The following is a 26,111-nucleotide window of genomic DNA, read 5'->3' on the forward strand; positions in this document are numbered from 1 at the left end:
AGTTGAAAATGCTTGAGTTGAGCCTTGAATGTGAAATTCACCTCTGCTGTTATCTGTGGCTATAGGACATGATACCTCTCTCAGCTCCAGATTCATATTCCCTCTGCTGCTCCTTTATCTCTCTTAAGACAGTGTTTCTCTGTGTTGTCCTGGCTGTCCTAGAACTTGCTCTATAGACGAGGCTGGCCTTGACTCAGACATCTGCCTACCTCAGCCTGCTGAGTGCTGGGATTAAAGGTGCCTGCCACCACACTTGGCCTTTGCCCCAGGTTCTCATCTGAGCCATGAAGACAATGCCTACCTCGGGGTAGAGAGCATAAGAATGAATGTATTTTAGACACCTCTCGCACTGCTGGGTTCACTCAAGTTTAAGAAGGGACTGTAATGTTGCAGGTGTGGCTGCTGATGGTGACAACCCTTGGAATATCTGTGTCCCAGGTTCTATATGTCCATATGTCTGTTGAGTTCCTGTGTCTTTCCCACCAGCTCTGTTTTTTTCCATTCCTACTGCCCTGCTTTAAAGCCACTCCAGGTGCTTGCTTGTCCTTCTGGAGCACTGAGCCACACTCTCAGCCCACATTTCCTGCTTCGTGAGCTAATTTTCATACATGTCACTTATTCAAAATTCTTTGACTCTGATGTCTAAGTTCCTTTCTCCTTCTGCTATCTCAATTTCCATTCTCTTTCTGTGCTTAGAGTTGCCCTTCCTGTCTTGTCCTCTACATTAAGCTAGATTAGCCAACATGGACTTTTCAAGAACTACTTACCATTTCTACCTTTTCTTGTTTTCATTCATTACTTTTTACTCATGTGTATTACTTTTTTTTTTTTTGGAGACAGGATCTCTCTACACAGGTTGGCTGGCTGGTTCACTATGTAGACCAGGCTAGCCTCAAACTCACAGAGACCTGTCTGCCACTGCCTCCTGAGTGCTGGGATTAAAGGCATGCAGTACTACACTTGGCTCCTGTATATTACTTATTGTTTCTTCTCTTATTTGAGTTTCTTTGAAAAAACAGTTGTGTGTGTGTGTGTCTGTGGGAGGGAAGAAAGAGGGAGGGAGAAAAAGAGAGAGAAAGAGAGACAGAGGGAGGAGGGAGAGAGAGAGAGAGAATAAGAATATGCACATGTATGTGTGAATGTGGTGTATATATCTGTGTATGTGCTTTTGCACAAGCATATGGAGGCCAGAGGAGGTTGTCCAGTGTCCTCTATCACTCTCCCCTTATTTGAGACAAGGTTGCTGTCTGGCAAACCTAGTGATCCTCCTGTCCTGCCCCCACAGTGTAGGGTTACAGGTACATGTGTGACCATGCCTAGGTTTTTACATGGTGCTGGAGTCTGAACGCAAGCCCTTATGCCAGTTCAATGAGTGCTTTTACCCACTAAGCCACCTCTCTGTCGCCTGAGAATAATAATCTTAAGGGGAGGCTTTTTTCTGAATCCCACATTGGCCACATCTTTGAAATTTTCTAAAGTGGTGGCTGCGCTTGTGCTGACTCACAGATAAGGTTCTAGGTCTTAGAATATATGTGGGTAGCTGAGTTTATGTGTCTTTCCCATGTGTGCAGGAGCCCTCGGAGGTCAGAAGAAAACACTGGATACCCTAGAACTAGAGTTGTAGACAGTGGGTGCCGAGAACCAAACCTGGGTCCTCTGCAGGAATAGAGTGTGCTCCTAACAACCAAGCCATTTTTGTTTTATAATTTCACCTGAGAACAGAGCTGAGTGTTAAGAAATATGTTTAATGATCCTCTTTATTTATTTATTTTTTTGCTAAATTGGTTAGTCAATACGGCATATATAGGCAAGCTTGGTGGAGGGTGGCGCACGCCTGTGATCCCAGCACTTGGGAAGCTGAAGAAGTAAAATCTTGAGTTCAAGGCCTGTGGGCTTCATGGCACAACCCTGTTCCAAAAATAAAACAAGGGCATAACTTTTGCTTCTTCATTCACATCACTACATTTTTTGTTTGTTTGTTCGTTTTTAAGTCAAATCGTAATTTTTACTTATTCACACAGGGGTTATAAACACAAAAATGCAGGACGTGGGGAAGGGGATGACACTGGAGCATGAGTGTTCAGGGGGAGTACAGATATCTTTCAGAACAGGGTATCGGCTGGGTGAAGGTTCAGGGGACAAGTCACTATGGCTCTGCCTATGATTCACTTGTCCTTATCTAAGTTGGTACTATCCGCCAAGGCTACCTATTTACAAGGTCTATGACTCCTCAGGCTGGTAAATTTCCATGAAAGCTGCCTGATTACAATAGCTTATAGCCATCTGTTTCAATGTTTTTCCACAGAGACCCAAGACTTGGTGTTAGTATACATGTATGACAGGCCTATTGCTGATTTTAGGCCTATGGCTGATTTTAGGCCTTCAGTGTGTAATCAGGGATGCCCCTGACATCTCCTCCCTTCTCTAAGTATAGAAGGGCTGTGGAGATTCTAATCTTTCGAAGGCGGGGATAGAGGCCTGACCTCCAGTAATTGAAGGAGACTTTGTAATGGCTCTGGTCCCCCTGTCATTGTCCAGTGAGGCATGAGGGCCATACCCGTCCCGATAATCTTTTTCCTGGAGAGGGGATACTTTTGACATCAACCCCTATGCAGTCAGGCTTGTCCCTCAGGGAACCCAGAGAGATATTTTTAACTTTTATTTATATTCCCTTGTAGTGCTTAGCCTCGCAGCCTAAGCAAGAATTCAGATTGCCAGTCAGAGGGGGTTCTGGGTGGCCCCTCTCTGCTTGGTCTGGGGGCGGAAATCCCCTCTTTTAGGTTGGGTGGAGATGGGTTTTGGGAACACCCTGTATAAAGTAACAACCTCATCTTGAGTCTCGTGGTCCTCCATAGCTAACTTATGATAATGTATCTGAATAGGTTTTGCTACCAAATTATTTATCTGTTGTTATACAAAGTTAGTCAGCCTATTTAAGGCCCAGGGACCAAAAGAAATAAGCAAAAATAACCCAATTAATGGTCCCAAGATGGGAGGAAGTAGGGTTGACAACCCCACGGATAGGTTGAAAACCAATTCTTGTACCAGCTCTTCTCTCTCTCTCTCTCTCTCTCTCTCTCTCTCTCTCTCTCTCTCTCTCTGTCTTTTCTCAGGGCCTTCTCTGATCGTTTTCATGCTCTCTTTAACTATCCCTGTCTTGTCTATGTAAAAGCAAAATTCTTCTATAAGGGCTGTACACAGTCAAGAGCTGTACACAGTCTTTTCTATTGTAAAAGAGTAAATCAAGTCCAATAACGTCCTTTGCAACTTTAGGGGGATCTCTCCAGACAGCAAAATGAGGGATTTCTTCAGATTAGTGATGTCAATCTCTAGCTGTTTGATGTCTTTGTCAATGGCCCATTAAAGGTCTGAGTAGTATAAGTTCGGAGGCCAGCATCTGGATTAGAACTTCTAACAGCAGACATCTTGGTTGATTCATTTTTACCTGAGATACTGCCCAGGTTAGAGCTCCTGGGAGGCCCTCTTCCTCTGGGGTTTATGAGGTTGGATACCACATCACTACATTTAAAAACCATTTTGTATCCACTAGTGTGTGTCCGTATGTGTGGCATGTGTTTGTGAATGCGGTCTGTGCACAGGGCATTCCTATAGAAGTCAGAAGACAACTTTGTAGAGCTTACTTTCTCCTTCCACCTTTCCGTGGGTTTGAGAAATCTAACTTAGGTTGTCAGACTTGTGTACCTTCTAAGCCTTCATGCCAGCCCCATAGCCTTTCAGTTTAGACAGTTTTATTGAGATAGAATGCACATACAATGTAATTTATCTGTTTAAACTATCTTTTTATACTATTCAGTACCTTTTGATATAATAGATTGATAATATTGAAAAAATACATAGGCTGTATGTAACATTATGTACTGTGGTGTTAATTATGGTCACCATTCTGTGCCAGTGTTACTACCCTCTGAATTTTATTCATCCCTAGCAGAAACTCTGTAATCATTAAGCAAAAGCTCCTGTAGCCTCCAATAATCTTTCCCTGTGGATTTTCCTTTTCTAGTATGCCATATAAATGGAATCCAACAATATCCATTTTTTCCTGATATATTTTACTTATATCTGCAAGGTTCATCTATATTCATGCCATGTACCAGAACTTCATCACCTTATGGCTAAGTAATGGTACCTTGTATGGACTCACCATATTTTGGTTTTCCTTCCAACTGCTCAGGGCCCTTCTTTCAGTTTATTTCAGTAAATACATGAGAGTAGAACTACTGGATAACTTATCTTAATATTTAATCTCTTTAGAGACATTTTCTATATTCAAAATGTTAGTGTTTTTCTTTTTTTGCTAAACACATTATGTTAAGTGCATTAACATAAGCTTGCTCTCTATTTTGCCTTCACTTAATATATGAAACTCTATGTTTCAGATAAGCCATACACAGGCTTAAGCTTTTAATAACAGAGACGCTCTCCCAGTACCAGCTAAAACCACCCTGCATTTGTCTTTGGTTTAGTTAAGAAGTCCAGTGATCAGGCTGTTTCCTTCCTGACCATAGAAACACAAGTTCCACTTGTCTGCAGCATAATTACTGAAAATAGCTTTAGAAAGCCAGTGTGCCAAGTGGGAACAGGGAAGTTTTATTCTTCTTCTGAGCCATGCCCACATAAATTGGCCCAGCATAATGGTTGCCACCTCTCCATTTCCACGATGAAAGCACTCAGTTACAAGCTGAAACTGGAGTCTGCACCTGAAGAGGAGGGTGTCAGTCATCACCACTGTAGCTGTCACTCTTGCTTTGACTGCTAGCACCCAGAGACTTTGTAAGGAAAATTCCACTTTCAGATTAGGGCTTTGCCTTAGGAAAAAATAGCAGTAATTCTACCTACCAACAGGCAGAGCTTTCCTGGGTCTCGGGTCTTTGACACAAGAAGTCATTCGGGTGGGAATCTGAAACCCTGTCTTCACATACAAACATGGCCTTGGTTTTTCTTCCCTCTGTTAGCCACAGAAATACAGTATTTAGAGCAATATGGGCTCAGCGGTTTGTTCATCAGCGTTTTCATTAATAATGCCCAATTTCAAGGGTCTGTAATAAAGCTGTAAAATCTCCTTTGCTCTGACTTGGACTCTCTGGTCTCCTCCAGGGGAAATTTAATTTTGTAAAACCATAGACAATGCTTTTCTAGTCTGTTTTGGTGTGGTGTTTTGCAGTTGTCTTTATTAAAGCTTTTAAACAACAAGAAACTCAGTAGCGTTGGATCACATGCTAGGATTCTAATTTCTTTTATACTTTTATTTATTTTTGAGGCAGGGTTTCATGTAGCCCAGGCTGGCCTCAAATTTTCTATGCAGCTGAGGATGACCTTGAATCCTGATTCTCCTGCCTCCATGAGCTGCTAGGTCAGGATTCTGATTTCTGTTTCCCTGTTGTATTTGGACTCTTGGAAAGACTCTGAGTTCCTTTTGGTCTGATTGACCAAAATGAGTCTGATTGTAGCCGCCTGCGGCCACGGACCAACCAGGTTCTCCTGAAAGTGGGGGCTGGAAATGAAGAAAGGGACAGAGGGTGAGAAAAGATGAAGCCAAGACAAAGTATTCTGATCAAGGCTCGAAGTTTAATGTTCAGCTCTCAATTTAAAGGGAAAGCCCCACTGAAATCCTTCTTGTGTCAGCCGGAGATGGGTGGGGAAACCCATCCTGTGCCACTGCTGGAGAGGGGTAAAGGAACCCATCCTTTGTCAGAGCTGGAGATGTCTCAAGGCAAGCTCAGCAGGCAGTTTATTCTTCTAAGTTCCTGTAACAGGCTGTATGTGAGGCCAATGTGGGTAACTCCACCTAGGTCCTATTATTTGGTCTGTTGTGGTAAACAAGGTCTTTCAGGTTTGCTCAAGGCCGGGGGAAGGGCACATCTGATGCCTAGACTGTGAGTATTGGCCACCGTAGTTGAATGCTTCTGGTTAAAGGGAGACATCTCTTCTGTACTGTGCCTACCAGCAAGATTTGATGATCCCAATATTGTTTTTGTTTGTTTTGTTTTGTTTTTTAATAAAGCAAGAGAAGAGAATAAAGCAGTAGAGGTACCTCAGTGGGTAAGAGTACTTGCTCTGTAGAAGTGAGGACCTGAGTTCAAATCCCCAGCACTGATATGAGAAGCTCTGTGTGATCATGTGCATACTTGTAACCCTAGTGCTTGCTGTAGTGGGTAGAGGATGGCTGTAGCAGAGAGTGATAGAGAAGATGGCCTAATAGCCTCCTCTGATGTACACTCATGTGTGCATACACCACATATACTAACTACATGTGCTCACACACACCTAAATGAGTGAATAAATACAAATAAAGCAGGAGAAGAGGTAAATTGAGAGGGCTTTGTTCTAACTCAGACTAATCACTACTCCTTGTTCCCATGTCACATTCAAAACTTATTAATATTAGTGACTATTATTGTATGTATGCATGATCTGTGTATGAGTGCAGGTGTGTGGAGGTCAGAGGGCAACTTTCAGGATTCAGTTCTCTCTTTCCACCTTGTGTATGAGTTCTTTGCCTGAATATGTATATGCACCACATTTGTATCTGGTGCCCTTGGATATCAGAAAAGGTTGTGGAATCCCTTGGAATCGGGGTTACGGATGGTCATGAGCGGCCATGTGGTTGCTAGGAACCAAACGTGAGTCCTCTGCAAAAGCAGAGGAGCAGTCTCTCTAGTGCCTCATTCTTTATGGTAATGAGAATTGTACACACACCTCAAACAAGCCAGGGATGTGCTCTACCTTTGGGCAATAGCCCTGGTCCCCAATTGCCTTTTGAATTAATAACAAATACTTACAAACGGATTTGGGAGCCACTCTTTCTTGCTACAGAGCCCAAGAAACTAACTGATGTACTTGGGCATCCCAACAGTAGCAGTGACTGATAGCTCTGCCAGCACAGTGGAGACAAGACTGCAAATGAAACCCCAGGATGCAAAGAGCCCTTTGTTCACAGTACACCCCACTGGTGATACGAAAATAATGGGGATCACTGAGCTCCCAAAGTGAGTAGATGAAGCAGGAAGAGGACACACGCAGATGAAGTCTCTCAGACACAGCAAATCCCTTGACAGGATGTCCAGATGCAGGGCATTAGGATGAAGTAAGGAACTTTTGACTTGGTGCTGGAAGTCTGGCTGTTTGTGGGAAGCCATCCTTTGTTACACTTGGGCAAGCTGTTCTCTCAGTGTGCTTGTTTCCTAAAATATTGAATTTCTGTACCTTTTATTCAGCAAAAGCAGCTGAAGCTTTTTTCTTAAATATTCCTTTTCTTTTGCCATTTGTGTTGGCTACTCTGAATACTCTCTCCCACAACGGCTGCATTTCCATCCACGGAAGCTTTGCAGAATGCTCTGGTGTGCCTGTGGGTTCAAGGCTAGTGTGTTTTGAGCTGTGAGCGATAGCTGATAGAAACAGAACTTGAAATGTAAATGTTTAGTCTTGTTGGGCACTGCTGAGTGTGCCCCACCTTGTCTTAGGATTTTAACTTCTGGCTCATGTCCCAAAAACAATAAAAAACAAGCTCATTGGTTCACATTTTTCAGTGGATGTGGTTTGCAGAAATCGTAAATAAAAGTAACTTATGTGGAACAGAGCATTTTAGCAAATAAGGTGAGAATTGCTCCCTTTGCTCAGCACATTCTTTTGGTTCACAGACTTGGAAAGAAAACTGTATTGTAAATAAAACCCCTTTATAGTCTGGATTTCTCAATGGACTACAGAGGAATCAGTGTGAACTCCAGTGATTCTTATCTCATGAGTGACCGTGTGCCCCCTGACCAGTGCTGCTAGTCTAGTGTGTTGTGTTATTATATGCAGGGAAATACAATGTCATGGTCTGGGGGCAACAGGGAGAGTTCTTTAGCCTCTGCAACTGTTGGACATCTTCCTGGAAAAGAAGCTGCACTGTACTATTGCTGAGGCTTCTTGGAGCACCTCTGCTCCAGCTAAGGATGCCTCGTTTCCATAGCAACAGCACTGAATGGTTGAATGGAATAGGGTGGCCCACAGTTTCAGAAAGGACTTTCTATAAATAGAAGCTACTTACTTGGATATTTCTACCATTAGTGAATGTCATTAGAGCCTCTGTTTAGAACTCAGATGTATCCCTCGCTAGTTTCTGCTTTCTAGAAGGTTCTCTTACTAATGCTATGGAGTGATTCTTTTATTTAAACCTCCATGTTTCATTCTTCTCTTTCAGTTATTTATATCTCTCTGTCTCTGTCTCTCCCTCTCTCTCTCTCTGTCTCTCTCTCTGTCTCTCTCTCTGTCTCCCCCCCCCCCCCCGCTGTGTGTGAGTGTATGTGTGTAGGTGTATGTACACATGTGGGTGCATGTACATGTGTAAACTAGAAGTTGACATTGGGTATCTTCCTCAGCTGCTCTTCACTTTAGTTCAGGGAGATCAGAAGATAAGTTGTGGGGGTCAGTTCTCCTCTCCCACCTGGTAGGTTCTGGGAATCAAACTCAAGTTATCAAACTTGGCAGCAAGTACTTTTACCTTCTGTGCCATCTTGTTGTCTCCTGATTTATTTTTTGAGGCAGGGTCGCTTATTAAACCTGGAGCTTAGAGATTTAGCTAGACTGGCTAGCAGGCGCTGGAGATCTCCTCTCTTTCCTTCCCTGTGCTAGGATTACACATGTGTAGCACTACACGCAGCTTTGTACGTGGGTGTGGGATCCAAGTCCAGCTCCTCATGTGAGTGCACTAAACCCCACTTTCCTCCCTCCTTCTTCCCTCCCTCCCTCCCTCCCTCCCTCCCTCCCTCCCTCCCTTCCTTCTTTCCTCCTTTCCTTTCCTTTCTTGCTTTTTTGTTTTGTTTTGTTTTTTGTTTTTTCGAGACAGGGTTTCTCTGTATAGCCCTGGCTGTCCTGGAACTCACTCTGTAGACCAGGCTAGCCTCGAACTCTCAAACTCAGAGATCCACCTGCCTCTGCCTCCCAAGTGCTGGGACTAAAGGCGTGCGCCACCACCACCCGGCTGCTTTTTTTTTTTAAGACATGTTTTTCCTGTGTAGCCCCAGCTGCCCCAGAACTCACTCTATAAGACCAGGCTGGCTCCAGCTCAGAGGTCCTCCTACCTCTACCTCCCAAGTGCTGGAGTTAAAGGCGTGCACCACCACCGCCCGGCTGCATATTTACCTATCTTGCAGACTTCCCTTGAAAACTTTTAAAAGGCCTGCCCTCACTAAGCTTTTTCTTTCAGATCTCGCACAGTCCTTTTAGTAAACACACCTTTCTTATTTTCTTCCCTTTCTTTTTTTAAAATCTTATTTATGGTAGAATGGTTTTCATTGTTGTTTGTTGTTTTGTTATTGTCGTTTGGCTTTTGGAGTAGGGCTTTGCTGTGAAGCCCAGGCTAGAGTCACGCTTGAGTTCCTCCTACCCCAACCTTCCAAGTGCTGAGCTGATCACTGTACTCAGACAGGCACAGTCTTTTTTAAAGAGAAACATAGTCACCTTTTTTTCTGAAGCAAGCTTGACTGTCAGCATGCTTGGAAGATACTGTTCTCCTCATCGTCCTTCCAGGATGTCAGCAGGTGCCAGTCTTTATCACCGTGTTGGCAAAGCTCTTCCATAAAGATTATTGATGACCTTTGCATTCTAAAAGAGCAATCAGGGAGCAATGTCCTGGTTGCCTTTTAGTGAGCCCTTTCTATGAGCATAGCACTCATACCCAATCAGGACTACAGATTACAAAGATAAAGTCCCAGTTTAAACAAACAAAACATGGGGGAAGAATGGCTGGGAAGAATTGTGTGTAGCTTGCTGTGAAGGAAGTTGAACAATGCACATGGACAGTGTCTCCACAGTCCTTGTCAAACAGCCAAGGCTTAGACCTGGAGTAGTGCCTGTGTGTTGGTCTCTCTGTGTTGGCTTTGTCTCTTCCAGGAGGCCAGCCTCCTTTCCTTACTGGAAAACCTCACTGCTGTCTAGCTTAGCTTCACGTCTTCCAGCTCTCCTTCCTAATTCCATCATGGACCGCTCCTTTGATAGGGGTCTCTGTAAGAATACTGTGAGAGGGGACCTGCAGGGGTTGGGGTGTACTGGGTCAACAATTCCAAAGATCTCGTCACCCAATCCCAGGATTCTTCCTTACAAAAGTCTTTGGAAAAGGGTGCTGTTATTTCTGTTCTAGAAATCATGAAGCTGTATCTCCTGGAGGCCAAGTGGCTTGACAGAGATCACATGGTTAAGGTCAAGCCTCCAACTCCAGGCTTTGACTCCAGAGTGCTTGCTTTTATCCAGTACAGCATGTTTCTTTCCCATGCAATAGAAAAGAAAAGGGAACCAGCATTTAGATGTCAAGATGCAGTAGCAATGATGGCAAAGTGCCAAGGTATCTGATTTTCTTTCCAGGAACCTTAAAGGTTATCTACCACCGTAAGTTTAAAAAAAAAAAAAGTCGTACAAGATCTTTTAAAATGAACAACAACAATGACAACAAAAACAACTGGTGGCAAATGGGACTTCAGTTTTTGAAGACTGCCTATAGGCTCACCAGAAAGCATCGATATAATTCTCTGATAAAGCTAACTGCCCAGTTACAACCATCTTAGATTCATCCACAGGGCTGCTTCATGATCAAGAGCATTACTGGGGGAGCCAGCCCTTCTGTCTACACATGTGCAATGGCTGGTCTGCGGAAAAAGAAACAGGAAGGGAAGGAAGAAACTAGAGGGAGGCATCTGTGCCAGGTTCCCGTTGCTTCTCCCTGTGCCTCTGACCTGGTGTGGCCGGGATTCTGATGAGTGTGCCTAGGAGGCAGGATACTTGAAAGATGCACATACTGTGTGTGGTGAACAGAAGGATGAGGATGCTCTAATGGGTTTGGTTAGTCTTAGAGGCAAGCTTGGTGGGTCACTTTGTTTCCAAGTACAGATGTTGAGTTCTCAAAGAGGGTTACAGTAGAAACTGCTGTCCAGTGACACCCCAGGTTCAGGCCACCACCGCACAGCAATGGTCCACTCATAGGCACCTGGCAGAGGAGAAACACAGGGTGATGGAAAGCAGACATTTTGGGTGATTCATTCTGTTTTTAATCTGGATCCAGTTTGAAATAGGCAAGTGCTGTATTTAAATAGTGTCCAGGGATGGAGCTAGAATCTCCCAGCGCATTTTCTGATTATTCATGTAGGATGTGTATGTTAGTGTTTTGTTTTTGTTCTAAGAAGAATCCTCTCCTTCTATAGGCCTCACACTTTTCCTGGGTATGAACTGTTCTGTGGTACAGTTGACTATCATAGGCCAGATAGCAAATACTAGGATGTGTGCATGTTGAGAAGGGACTTACTCTGTAGAACAAATGCTTCAGAGGAAACATTTTGACTCTGGGAAATGAGTTACATTAAATTTCACCCACTTCAGTACATTATTATAACAAGCAAAGACTGAAAAAATATTTGGCATGCCACTTATCTTTCTTGAAGCCTGTGAACTGTAAGACTGTGTGGGTCTTGTTTTCTGGCAGTGGAAAGCAGTACTCTGAGGGGAGGCAGTCTGCAGAGGACGCAGGGCAGCAGCACTTTCTCTGAGCTGTGGTGCTTAGTATATACCCTGTCCTTTTGCATGTCACTATAATATAACATGCCTTAGACATCACATACAAGCCATGGTCAAGAAGGGAAGTCTTTTCTAATGGTCTGTTGCCTACAAGGCCTCTATAGTCTTTTTGACATCATGACTCAAAAGCACTTAGAAGCCTCCACTGAGTTTAGAATGTGCCCAGCACTCTTCTGTAGCAGCACCTTGGTATTCAACTCAGTTACCCCAGTGGATGTTACTGATCTAAAGTGTAATGCTGTGGTTCACTTTGAACCACTGCTTATAGCTTGAGGTTGTGCTTGAAGTTGGGGGATTGGTGGAACACTAAGCCTGATGCAGAATACATCAGAAGACATTTCTAACCATCTGGCGAAGATTTATTTAATTTCAGTTGTGCTATGCAACTTTGGCTAGATGCCCTTGGTAAAGGGCTATATAACTTATCACCAGGGCCATGTTCTTTCTAATTTTATTTTACATGTATGGATGTTTTGCCTGCATGTATATATGTGCATCGTGTGTGGAGGCCAGAAGAGGGCATCAAGCCACTTGGAACTGGAGTTACAGTGAGTCGTGAGTTGCCCTATTTGTGCTGGGAATTGAACCTAGGTCCTCTGCAAGAGCATCCAGAGCTTAACTGCTCAGCTGTCTCTGCAGACCCACCACAGCCACTTTGAGAACAAGAGGGAGCTATTCATAATTATACTGAGATATACTATGACCCCTGCATTGGGCAGCTGAGACAGAATCGTGGTTTGAGGCCAACCTCTACTGCAGAATGAGACTGTATCTTAAGTTACTGACTTAGTTAGTAGAATGCTAGCCTGGCAACCAGGAGTAAAGCCCTGGGTTTGATCCCTAGACCATCTTAATACTACATGGTAGTAATTACATGTCTGTAATCCTGGCACTAGAGGCAGGAGGGGTCAATGTTCAAGGTCCTCCTAGGCTGCATAGTGAGTTTGAAGAATGCCTGGGCTCTGTGAAATGGTGCTTCAACAAAGCAAAGCATTATAGGCCAATCTAAAATAGTAATAACAAGAATAACTTTATTACTTTTACACTGATGTAGTCATCACATAGTGGGAGTGGGATTATCATAGCTAATCTGGAACAGACAGTTGCCTTATGTATTCATATCCTTTAGTATGTACAGCTGTTACACAGCTAGTTAAATCAAGAACTTTATAAAGGCCCTGGGTTCTATTTTTAGCACTGAAAAAGCAATATATATATATTATAAATATATGTATATATACACACACACATATATAATGTATATATAATATACATAGTGTATATTATATATAATGTATATTATAAATGTATATATAATATATATTATATATATATAATGTATACACACACACACACACACACACACAAACACACACACACCTTCCTCTTCTACAGTTATCCCAGGATCCCACAACCAGATTTTCCCTTCCGAACTGTTTACATAGCAGAGTGTGCAAGCACTTCTCCCTTCAAGAATTCTGCCATTCATCTGCTGCTGCTTTTCTACACCTCCTCAGTCATAGCAAAAAAGCTTATAGAAGAATAGTTTGCTGGAGTCCAATAAACTACTTTTTCCTTCTTTCCTTCTTTCCTTCTTTCCTTCTTTCCTTCTTTCCTTCTTTCCTTCTTTCCTTCTTTCCTTCCTTCCTTCCTTCCTTCCTTCCTTCCTTCCTTCCTTCCCCTCCCACCCCCCTCTCTTTCTTAAAAGGTCTCCCTAAGTAGCTCAGGCTCATCTTCAACTCTTAGTAATCCTCCTGCCTCAGGCACCCAAGTGCTGAGATTATAGGCATTAGCCACCATGTCTAGCTCAATCAGCTTTTCCTATTAACGGCCAGATAGTAAGTATTTTGTCTTTGTAGGCCAAGTTATGTTATGGTCATCCCTTGCTGGCATTGTCTGATGAAGATGAGCAAGGCAGGCTGTGTTCCCAAACCACATTTCTTTACCTACAGAAGACAAATCTGGCCCATTGTTTGCCAGCCCAGCTTTGTATCACTGCTCCACACCATGTCATCATGGTCCGCTCCCCTGCCTCTGTCTCCCATAGTCTGCTTTTGTCACAGTTTCTAGCATCTTCCCTGTTGTCTGTGGCAGTTCTCTGTCTTGATCAAGTGTAAAGAGTGATTACTCTTCTTCACCTTTAAACACTTGTTTGGTTTTGGTGACATACATAGTCATCCTTGGTTTTCTCTGCTGATGCTGGTTTCTCTCTTGAAATTTTGCCCCCTTCTTTTCTTTAGACAGCTGAGTGTTGGAATACTTGAAGGCTTGGTTCTCTCCTGCCTACCCTCACTTTCCCTCTCCTCTCCTACAAGGCATCTGATCAGAACATACTTGAGTGACTGAAAGAGTGAATGAGATTCTCACTGGCGTGACTAAGCAGCTGTGTTGCTGTGGGTTTTCACAAGCCACAGAGTCCACAAGCCCTCCATGTGTTGTGTAGCTGTGGTGCTCTTCTACCTCCCCATCACAGGAGATGGTGGGGAGGTTATAACAGCTTTAATGTGTCCGTTCACCTTTGTGGGGTTTAATTTCCTTGGAAACATTTGGCTCACTACTAGCTTCAAATGTATCCTTCTGACTTCATCTCATTGGTTTCTAAGTAGCACACCATACATGTCGAAGATTTGCTACAAACCAATGGCAGTCTTTTAGCGCCATTATGTAGATGAGGAGACTGATAGCAAGTATCCAGAGCTTACCTCACTTCTAACTTGGGACCACCACTGCCTTTACAGGTGTGAAGGTTCATGTGCACACCGGAAAGACAGATGTGTAGCCTGTTTCTTATCAGTAACATATATAATAATCACCAAAACAGAGAAAATGGTTTAGTTTTAAATAAAAAAATTCTGCCAAGCATGGTAGCATGTGCCTATAATCCCAGCAGTGAGAAAAACAGAGATAGAAGAATTGCTGCAAATTTGAGGTCAGCCTGGTCTACAGAGAGCTCTAGTCCAGCCATGGTTACGTAATGGACCCTGTCTCAGAAAATTAATTTACATGTTATAATGCAGATTACTAAGAGTCTTTAGACTTTGCTTGTGCCCATACGTGAGGCTTTATCTCCTATTCTGGTGCAGTGAGACTGTAGGTGTAAGAACAGCAAATTAAGAGAGTTTCTGATCAAAGTTTTCAGGAGACTAAACTGATTATAGTGACTAGTGCTTCCTCGCCTTGCTTCTTGGTTTTCACCTACTTCTTTTATTATAGGCACTGGAAGAGGCCCAGAAAGCCATTCAGCAACTCTTTGGCAAAATCAAGGATATCAAAGACAAAGCAGAAAAGTCAGAACAAATGGTGAGTTTAGGTTTCATCCAGTCACAGTAATTACCAGGCTCTTCTTCCCCCTGCCTTCCAGTTGTCGTCATGTGTCCCTGTCTGTGAGTGCACTCGACTGCCTCAGAGGAGGAGCTGCTAGACGCGGTGACTCACTAGCCTTGCTGCCCTACATTTGCAGCCACTGTCAAATAGGAAACAATTTGTTTTCCTAGAAAATAGTTTCCTAGACATTTTGGATGCCATTCTCCAGCATGTCTGTAGCATATGTTTCACAGTTAAGATATTAGAGTTGTAGTCTGGTACATGGCACACCAATGCTGGTCCCAGCTCTGGGGTTGGGGTACCATGCCCAGGATGCATGCACATAGTCTTCTTTAGTTCCTACTCTTTGTAGGTGATGTGCTCACAAGGTACCCTGCTGACTGAGAAGCCAGCCTTCACTACAGCTGTTCTCAGGTGCCACCAGGCTGCACTGGGTTTCTGGGCTGAGATTCTAAGTCATGAGATGCATCTTAATGACAGTTTCCTTAATATGAAATAATATCTGCTTCTCAAGGGCTCTGAGCAGAGTACCTAGGGATCTGCATTTTTTTGAGGAGTACAACATATGCCACCAAACAGTATGACTCTGGTAAAGATGACATTTGCTGGACTTTGTTGTACTTAATTTTGTTTGTTTTGACTCTTAGGGTTTTACTATGTTTCCCTGACCTGGAATTCGGTGTAAATAGAGCTGGCCTTGAACTCACAGAGATCCACTTGCCTTTGCCTTGTAAACACTCAGTAGTTTTACTCAGCTTTTGTGCTCAACAGTAATGTTGTGTTTCTAAACTGCTGTTTGAGATTGTGTTCCCTCTTCACAACTCTCTGTAACTCTAGTTCCAGGGACTCTGATGTCTCCTTCTAGGCACACAGTGGTACACAGACATACATGCAGACAAAACATCCATACACATAGAACAAACAAATGGTTTGTTAAAGCCTCTTAGATGATAGCCAGGTGTGGCATGTGAGTGCGACTCAGCCCTGGGAAGGCTGTGCAGAGACGATCCTTAAATAAATAAAAAGAAACTGGAGAAATGACTCAACAGTAAGAGTACTTGCTGCTTTTGCAAGGTATCTAGTTTGGACAGCAGTCACATGAGGCTGCTTACAACCAACTTAACTCCAGCACCAGGGCATCCAGTGCCCTCTTCTGGCCTCTTTGGGCACCAGCATACACACATACACATAAAATAATAAAAATGAATCTTTTCTTTTTTTTCCTTTTTTTTTCCTTGTCCTTTTAAGGATAGTCTCTCTCACCAGATGGTAGTGGTGCATGCCTTTAATATAATCACTTGAGGGATAGAGGCAGGTGGTGGAACTCTGTGAGTTTGAGGCCAGCCTGGTCTACAGAGTTAGTTCCAGGACAGCCAAGGCTACACACAGAGAAACCCTGTCTTGAAAACAAACAAACAAACAAACAAACAACAACAACAACAACAACAACAGATAGGGTCTCTGCATAACACTGGCTGGCGAAACTCACTATTGAAGACCAGGCTGGCCTTGAACTCCAGAGATCTGCTGCATCTACCTCATCTACCTTTAATACTAGGATGAAAGTCATGGATGAGCGTACCCAGCCCAAATGCATATTTAAAAACGAGAAATAAGCAAACAAAACGTGAAAGAGACTAATTATTGCATGTCAGTTTAGTTTTGTATTGTGAAAGTATTTGTATTTTTTTCCTAGGGGCTAACCTGAGGTTGTTTTAAGTGATTTTTATGTCTAATTTTCTTGTAGAGTGACTTGAAGGAGGTTTTAAAGCTTTCTCACTCTTTTCTTGTTTTCTTTTCTTTTCAATGTTTAGGTAAAAGAGATCACCCGAGATATTAAGCAGCTGGATCACGCCAAGCGCCACCTGACCACCTCAATTACAACACTGAACCACCTGCACATGCTGGCAGGCGGAGTGGACTCCCTGGAGTAAGCAGTGTGAACTCTCTCAACAGGCCCATGGGAAACACTCCACATGGGGACAGTGGCTTCAGAGAGTTAGTCATGTGCCAGCTGAGCCAGCCTCACCATCTCTACTTTTGGAACACTGACCACAAGTGTTCAGTCACTTTTAGTATACACAACTTAAAAGAGCTGAGGATGTAGCCCGTGGCAGGCAGAATGCCTGCTCAACATGCCCAAAGCCCTGGCTTCCATCCCTAAGAACTGCAGAAGACAGCAGACATCTGTCTTAGTGGAAAAAAAAGAATGATGGACAGGTGACCTGAGGAAGCCACAGAAAGCCCATGAGAATGACTCTGAGAAATGGGTCTTCTCGTGTGGTAGATCTAGACCAGAAAGTCAGACAGACTGACTCAGCCCCAGTCACTCCCCAGGGCCTCTGCCTTGGCAAGTATCCTTACTTCTATTGGGCTGAATTTCACCAAAGAGACCATTTCTAAACAAATCTTTGACATACATATAGTTCAACCCACTTTTTTCTTAAACCAATGTTTTCAAGATTGTAGTTCGTTTTGTAACACATTTAGAAATAGTATTAAAAGAAGCCCCTGGCCATTTACCATGAAACAGTGTTTCAAATCCTCCCTCAGGACTCTAGCTCCCTTCTGTGATGGGTCTCAGGCTGATTCCCCCTGCCCTAGTCACAGTGAAATTTCACATGTGTACAGACCAGCCATCTTCACAGATATAAAGCTCTGGCAGGAATGAAGGAGGCCCAGAAGGAAGGAGGAGAGATTATATCATTCCTAGCTGCTGCTGGGCATATAGTGAGTGGCAGAGGAGCCCTGGTCCATTGCAGGAGTGATCATCCAGGGCAGCCAGCCAATGGGGCTGCAAGAACCATCTCTCTTCCTCCTTCCCATGGGGCAGTTTGTATTAGCAGGTCAAGATGGCAGTGGAGCACCGTGGTTTGAACTTGAGCCTCTCCTTGAAATGTTTTATAAGGGAATTACACATTTAATGGGAAAGCCAATGTAGACCTAATAGTTTGCACTTCATTACCATGTATAACTTGATTTTATCAGGATCGTTTATTTAAGCTTCATTAGCCTTAGGAGTAGGGCAAGCCAACATCTCAGATGCCATTGTTTATCATTATATTAAAACTACGTATTATAGTTAACTTGAAATCATAAACAATCATCCTTTTTTGTACTCCAGAAAAATGGTTTGGTTCTTCTGTGCACCATAATCCTCAGTGATAATTTTATACAGTGTTCCCTCAAAATCCTACTCCTCACACAATACCCAGACCAAACCCATAGTCTTCCCAGAGTCCTCTTCTCCCACCCACTGAGTATCTGGCTCACACACACACACACACACACACACACACACACACACACACTCTCTCTCTCTCTCTCACACTCTTTTGTGCCCCGTGGCATATAGTTTACAATGTTATTTAGACCATACTCTACCCTCTTACTATTAGTTAAATGTTTACTTGACCCTCCCGTTACTGAATGATGTTACCTTAGAGTTGGAGCTAAATCCTAATCTTTTTCCTTCCCCAGTACTCATACTAAATCTAGCTATCGTAGGTCACCCCATGTCTCTATCTTGTGTCTTCAGTGACTACTTCTCAACTTCTGTCCTCGCAGAGCCATGACCAGGCGCAGACAGTATGGAGAAGTTGCTAATCTCCTTCAGGGTGTAATGAATGTTCTGGAACACTTTCACAAGTACATGGGAATCCCACAGATCCGACAGCTTTCTGAAAGGTAAGATATCCTCTCAGACAATGGTTTTTCCATAAGAAAAGATGGTGCCGCATGCTTTTTCCCACCTTATTCTAGGACGCAGCTTCAGATGCTATGTAGCCTCACCCTTTGATGCCCTTTACCTTGTCTTTGCCGCTTACTCGAGTCAACTAGTACACTCATATGTGTGTGTGTGTGTGTGTGTGTGTGTGTGTGTGCAACTCTCCATTCTCTATAGAACTGTTGGTCTAAACCAGTTATTTTGCTTATGAGACTTGGCTAGGCTTGGGTAATAATTCTTCTCTGCTCCAGAAACCATCAGTTAAGGCAGCTGAAGGTGGAACCAGAGGAGACATTGGCTACCATGGCTGGTAAATGATATTCACTGTCAGCTGTAAGAAAGCTCAGCTAGCCTATGAACTGAGATTCTTATTGTCCTCGTGGTTTCTTAGGCTTTCTCATAGTAGGACTGTTGAGCTCTAAGGATGAGTGCAGCAAGAGAACTTAGCCTTTGAAGTCACATGACGTCACAAAGCCACTGACAGTCAAGAGGAAAAAAACCATGTCTTCCCCGTTTCCTCTGATGAATGTCAGTGGCACATTAGTGAAGGCAGCATGTGGGGTGGATGGATGCTGTGGCAGGCTTTAGACATACATGGTGTCACCAGAATGTCAAATATCACAGAGGGGAGTTTCTCTTTGACCTTATTCTTTCTTCTACCATCCTTGAGGTTTCCCTGTATGAGTACACTGTAGCTGTCCTCAGACACACCAGAAGAGGGCATCAGATCCCCTTACAGATGGTTGTGAGCCACCATGTGGTTGCTGGGAATTGAACTCAGGACCTCTGGAAGAGCAGTCAGTGCTCTTAACCGCTGAGCCATCTCTCCAGCCCCCACCCTTAAGTTTTGATCCTAGGTTCAGATGCAGCAAGAAGGTTCTTAGGAGGAAGAAGAGGATTCTGAAAAGGGGCGGGGGACAGTGAGTTCAGTGCCCTTTTTGGCTTTTTTCTATTAGAGAAAACAACAGAAAGAAAATTTAAAAATCCTTAACCTTCCTCCAAGCAAAGGGATCGTGGCCCCCAACTGCACTTTTTCCTTCTGCCTCTTAGGAAGGCCTGTCTGGTATACATTTCTGTTCTTTGTTTTCTTTATTTAATTATACAAATAGCATAAATACACAATTTCTTTTATTTAAAAAGTCTAAACTGGATGTGGGTGGCTTACATCTGTAGTCCCAGCAATCAGGAGGCTGAGGTAGAGAACTGCTTTAAGTTTGAGGCCAGCTGAGAATCTATGATGAGACCTTCTTTAAAAACACTAACAGAGAAAAAGACAAAAAATAAACAGGTACATCTCAGTTCTCTTGGCTACATTTCAAATCCTATTGCACTTCCTGGAAGGAGTAACTGCTGTTAGCTGTCCTCCCTCTAGATTGTCTCCTCTGTACTTACAATGAGTTTATAGAACCACCTCATTCCGTGTGCGGGCTGCCATAGAATAGCCAGTCCCAGGCTAGCTTTCTGTCTTTGTGTCCCTGGAGCCTTATCCTGACTCTTAAGACATACCTCTTCTCACATGTGTGCAAGTAGATCTAAAGCCTTTAAATTTAAAAGTGCATTTAAAGCCACAACTCATTTACTCCCCCAAAAGCTTTATAGATTCACAATACCATCTTGAAGTGCTTCAGTACCCATTCCTCCATGCCCTCCACAAATTTGATATTGTTGATTTTTATTTTAGTCTGGTAAATGGAAGTCTCTATCTGCTTCCTTTAATTTTAGTTTTCTCAGTAACTGATGATTGACCATTTATATTTCCTCTGTGCAGTATTTTGTTGTTTGGTTGGTTGGTTGGTTGGTTGTTTCGTTGTTTGGTTTAGTTTGAGACTTGGTCTCACTGTGCAGTCCTGGTTGTCTGGAGCTTGCTGTGGAGACCAGGCAGTATTTGAACTCAGAAATCTGCCTGCCTCTGCTTCCTGAGTGCTGGGATTAAAAGTGTGTGCCACCATGCCTGACTCAGATTTCGTAAGTTCTAATAAGCTGTTTTATTTCTTCCTTGGAGTGGTATTTGGGGTTCATTTCCCTTGTTCTCTTGTTTTGGAACTCCTATAAATGAACACTGTAACTTGTAACCTGCCACTTGTTCTTTGGGGCTGCTTTCTGAGTTGTGGGCTCTGTCTTCTAGTTCTACCTTGTTCTTCACTGGTACCCACTCTGTTCTTTGGCCCAGCTGTTAAAAATTTTTTACTTAAACAGCAGGTTTTAATTTCCAGAATATCTAGATGATTCTTTCCTCAGGGGCATAATCTCCTCTGAAATCTCTCAGAGATTCAAAACTGTTAGTATCTCTGAAGGTTCTGGGTTGCCCATGTGTTTGTCTGTCCTGTGGTGTAAGGTCTTCAGTTTGTTGACTCTTGGTAGTAGCACTCTTCAGATGTTTGGTGAATTGTAGCTGAAGGTTCATATTTTTTGGTGGGATTTTTAAACTTTATTATTATTATTATTATCTGTATTACTGTGATCAGAAATCACTACCATCTGCTATTGAGGAGAGGAGGGATATTCTGCTTAAGGGTACCTTTTCTAAGGTTCCTGGGGCCAGACCTCAGGAGCTGGCAGATGATTTGCCAGGCACCTGATCTTCTTAGATATTGATAACTCTCAGGCCACTGCTGAGGCTCACAGACTCAAGGGGCCAAGTTAGTGTAAGGCTGAGCATTTAGGGTAAGAATGCAGCACAGCTTCTGCATCCACACAGCACAGCTTCTGTATCCACACTACTGTGACTGGAGCCAGACACATCTAGAGGTTCCCTTTAGAGCTCCCCCTGCTCCTGGTATCTGCCATTTCCTGTCTTTCCTTATATTTTATCTGATTTTTAGATTGTGTGCATCATGAGTGACCTGCATTTGTAGGTATGCCCATGTATGCATTTAGTGCCTATGTTTGTCAGAAGTGAGAGGAGGTTGTGAGCCACCACGTGGGTTCTGGGAACTGAACCCAGGTCTTCTGCAAGAGCAACAGTTGCTTTTAACATGGAAGCATCTCTCCAGCTTCCATGTCTTTTCGTTTGTGAGAAGCACGTTTAAGCTATGATTTTGTTCTTTAGTCTTGTTCTACCAGGAAACCCACAGACCATCTAGTCTATCAGTTCCCCTTTTGCCTGGTTTTTGGTTTTTATTTAAGTCTTTTCATAATTTCTTAGAATCTGAGGCAGGAAGGGAGGTTTCTGTATGTGCTAGGTGTACCGTCTTACAGTGGAGATATTCAGGAACTGTTAAGGAATGTAGGAATAGGCTTGGCAACGTGCTAGGGAAATCGCCACCCTTCCCCTCGTCCTTCCTAACCCTTTTACACTTAGTGGTGGCTGGTTGCCATATCACAATGGGAATCTGAAACAGCCAAGAATGTCCATGAGTAGGACGTCATGAGCTTAGGAAAGAAGGACCCATGAGTGGAGGAAGCAGACCTGCTCTCAGTGGGTAGGGAGGAGCAGGAAGGTGGTACAGCCTGACCTAGTCTTGGTGACTCAGTGATCTGCTGTTCCCATTCTTTTATTCCTTCCGTCATCTGCCTAGCATTAATGTACTGTGCGCCTCCTGAATCCTAGGCCCCGTGAACGCTAAGCACATGCTCTTCCACAGAGCTACAGCCCCAGCCAGATACCCCATCCCCAGCTTTCTGAGACCTCGTTAGTTTAATCTGTCAGTGTGGGTCCACAGACAGCAGAGCAGCTGTATTTGACTGTAGTTTTTAAGAGTCTACACCTAAGAGAGATCAGACCATATTTGCCTTTCTGTGTCCAGCTTATTTACTCTCAGTCCTCTGAGTTTATCCACATTGCTTCAGATGTCAGCATCTTCTTTTTAAAAGCTGGATAAAAATCCCACTGGATATATGCACCATGGTTCTTTAATCCATGTCTGTCCATCAAAAGACAACATGTGTGTCCGTATATTGGTTGTTGTATATTTCTGTGAGCAGAGCAGGGCAGCGATCTGTATAGAGTGTGGATATCCTCTCCTTTGGGTATATACCCTGTGTAGGTTGATTTGGGGTTTTCAAGAACCTCCATGCTATTTTCCATCATAGCTGCACCAGTCAACACCTCTACCATGGTGTCTGGGTGTTCTCATCCCCACACCCGCACTAACACTCACCTCTTTCTTTACTTTTGATATTAGCCATCCTGATGACTTGTTATCTCAGGTTTGGAGACAGAGACAGGAGGATCAGGAATCGTTATATGAGACTGTCTCAAAAAAAGAGGGAAATAATATCTCATTGAGGGTTGTTGTTTGTTTTTTATTTCTGAATTTTTAAACATTATTTTATTTATTTACATTGTAGTCATTGCCCCCTCCCACAGTTCCTTAGCTCCTCTTTGTCTCCAAGAGGGTGCTTCCCCTACCCAGCCAGCCTCCCCCTTCCCTGAGGCCTCAAGTCTCTCGAAGATTAAGTGCATCTTCTCCCACTGTGTCCAGACCAGGCAGACCTCTGCTACATATGTGCTGGGGCCTCAGACCAGCCTATGTGTGCTCCTGGTTGGTGGCTCCATCTCTGGAAGCTCCCTGGGGTCTGAGTTAGTGGAGACTGCTGGTCTTCCTATAAGGTAGATATCTCTTTCAACTTCTTCCATCCTTCCCCTAACTCAACCATAGGGGTCCCTGACTTCAGTCCAACGGTTGGGTGTAAGTATCTGCTTCTCTCTCAGTCAGCTGCTGGTAGGGCCTCTCTGAGGACAGCCATGCCAGGTTCCCATCTGTAATCACATCATAGCACGGTAGTGTCAGGCTTTGGGTGTCCCCTCATGAGATGGATCCCAAATTGGGCTGGTCATTGGACCTCCTTTCCCTCAGTCTCTTCTCCCTATTTGTCCCTGCAGTTCTTTTAGACAGGAACAATTCTGGGTCAAAAATTTTGACTGTGAGTTAGTAATCCTGTCCCTCCACTTGAAGCTCTGTCCATCTACTGGAGGTGGACTCTGAGTTCACTCTCCCCAGTGTTGGGCATTTTGGCTACAGTCACCCCCAATGAGTACTGAGTGTCTCACCTCCAGGTCTCTGGTGCTTTCTAGAGGGCCCCCCCCCCACCTCCCACTCCTTGAGGCTGCGTATTTCCATTCATTTTCTTGGCCCTCTGGGCTTCTTTCCTGTCCCTTCCCCCCCGTATCTGATCTTGTTTCCCCTTTCCCCTTCCTCTCACTTCCCCTCACCTCCCCTCTCCCACTCAGGTCCCTCCTTCCCTCTGCCTCCTGTGATTATTTCCTTTCTCCTTCTGAGTGGGATTGAAGCATCCTCACTTAGGTATTCCTGCTTGTTATACTTCTTATGGTCTGTGGGTTGTATCCTAGGTATTCTGTACTTTTTTGGCTGATATCCACTTATCAGTGAGTATATACTATGCATGTCCTTTTGGGTCTGAGTTACCTCACTCAGGATGATATTTTCTAGTTCTATCCATTTGCCTAAAAAATTCATGATATCCTCATTTTTGATAGCTGAATAGTATTCCATTGATAAATGAGCCATATTTTCTGTATCCATTCTTCAGATTTTGGGACATCTGGGTTATTTCTAGCTTCTGGCTATTACAAATAAGGCTGCTATAAACATGGTGGAGCATGTGCCCTTGTGGTATGGTAGGATGTCTTTTGGGTATATGTCCAAGAGTGGTATAGCTGGATCAGGTTTATTTATTTTTATTTATGCATTGTGTGGCTGTGTGAGTGTATATACATGTGTATGTGTACATGCGTTTGTGAGTATATGTTGACTCCCTTGGAGCTGGAATTCAATGTCTTTGTGAACACCTGGCATGGGTGCTGGGATCTGAGCTCAGTCCTCATGACGGAGCATCGAGTGCTCCTACCACTGGGCTTTTTAACCAGTTCCTGTGGGTTTCTAAATTTCTAGTTGGCTGATTGGTCAGGTTTGGTTTTCTGAGACAGTGTCTCTCTAAGTAGTCCTGGCTGTCCTTGAACTTGCTACGTAGACCAGGCTAGCCTCAAAGTCATAGAAATCCACCTGCCTCTGCTTTCTGAGTGCTGGGATCAAAGGTGTTTGCAACCAAACCTGGCCTCCTTTTTGGGGTTTTGATTTGAGTATACATTTTTGAAGATGAAGTAATGAACATTTTTTTCGTATACCCTGTTGATTTTATGTCTGCCTTGAAAAAACACATATTTAGATCCTTTGCCTAGTTTTAAAATTGCATCTATTTTATTTGGGTGGTGGTGGTGTTTGTGTGTCATGGCGTGCAAATGGAGCCTAGAGGACAACTTTGGGAGTCATTTCTCTCCTACCATGTGAATTCCTGGGTCAAACTCAAATCCTCAGGTTTGGTAGAAGGTACCTTTTCCCTCTCAGCATCTCCCTGGCCTCTTTGCCCTGCCCCTTCCTTTTTTTTTTTTTTTTTTTTTTTAAAGACAGGGTCTTAGGTATCCCAAGATAGCCTCAAACTCTTTATGTAACTGAATATGATCTTGAATTTCTGACCTGCCTATCTGCACCTTCTGAGTGCTGGGATTACAGGCATGTGCTCCAGCCTGATTTTGGACCTAGGAGTGACTAGCCAGTCAGGCACTCTGCCAACTTAATATGCCTCAACCCCAGTTTTTGTTTTTACTTTGTTATTCCAAGCTCTTTATATATTTTGGATACTAACCTTAATGAGCTATAAGGTTCTCAATATTTTCTCCTGATTCATAGGCTGCCTTTTCGTTCTGTGGATTGTTCCCAAATTCTCTTCAATTTGAGACAATTCCATTGCTTTTGTTTGTTTTATTTTTCCTTTCTTTTTTTTTTTTTTGATCTGTGTTCTTAGTGTGCTATTTTCTTTTAAATTTTTTTTTTTTTTTCTGAGCTGGAGAGTTGTCTCAGAGGTTAAGAGCAGTCATTGTTCTTGTAGAGGACTGAGGTTTTATTCTCATCAGCCTTCTGGTAACTCAACCTCTGAGGGCACTAAGCATGCATGTAGTGCACAGATACGCATGACAGTGGGAAGAAAGAAACCCCCCACACACAATAATAAAATAAGTGAATCTTTAATTTCTCCAAGGTGTCGTCTTTATACATTTTATAAATTTATGATTTGCAGAAACTTAGTGAGCATGGTTAGAGCATCTCTGAAAGCAGTGGTTCTCAGCCTCCCTAAAGCTGTGACCCACAGCTCCCCATGTGTGGACCCACAGGGTAAAATTATCTTGTTGCTACTTTATAACTATAATTGTGATACTGTTATGAGTCAAATGTAGATATCTAATATGTAGACTATCTGATTTGCAACCCCTGTGAAAGTGTCATCTGACCTCCCCAAAGGGGTAGAGACCCACAGGTTGAAAACCACCTTCTTAAGCTTGTGCAAGAGGAAAACCCTATATTCTGTCATATGTGTCAGCTGTGCAAACATTCACAACTCTTGGCTGGACTTCCTCTTAGTTTGTCAGTGCAGTGTGTCCTAGTCCCAGTGCTGAAGAGAATGCAGTGTGAGAGCTACTTGTTTGCTCAACTGCCATTGGTTTTCAAAGAGGTGTGCTAACATTTTGAGCAAAGTC

The 26,111-nt window shown here is 43.4% G+C and overlaps 1 protein-coding gene across 1 annotated transcript in view; it reads left to right on the forward strand.

Moving 5' to 3' along the window:
* The window catches only part of Vps53 (VPS53 subunit of GARP complex), a 134,363-nt gene that overhangs the window by 25,995 nt on the left and 82,257 nt on the right, over nucleotides 1-26,111 (forward strand). Inside the window, exons 5-7 of the mRNA XM_028759203.1 lie at nucleotides 14,779-14,865; nucleotides 16,704-16,819; nucleotides 18,457-18,576. Of these exons, the coding sequence (XP_028615036.1) occupies nucleotides 14,779-14,865; nucleotides 16,704-16,819; nucleotides 18,457-18,576 (323 nt within the window). The remainder of the gene's footprint in view (nucleotides 1-14,778; nucleotides 14,866-16,703; nucleotides 16,820-18,456; nucleotides 18,577-26,111) is intronic.

This window comes from Grammomys surdaster, unplaced genomic scaffold (genome assembly GCF_004785775.1).
Source record: "Grammomys surdaster isolate TR1022 unplaced genomic scaffold, NIH_TR_1.0 126278, whole genome shotgun sequence".
NCBI lineage: Eukaryota > Metazoa > Chordata > Mammalia > Rodentia > Muridae > Grammomys > Grammomys surdaster.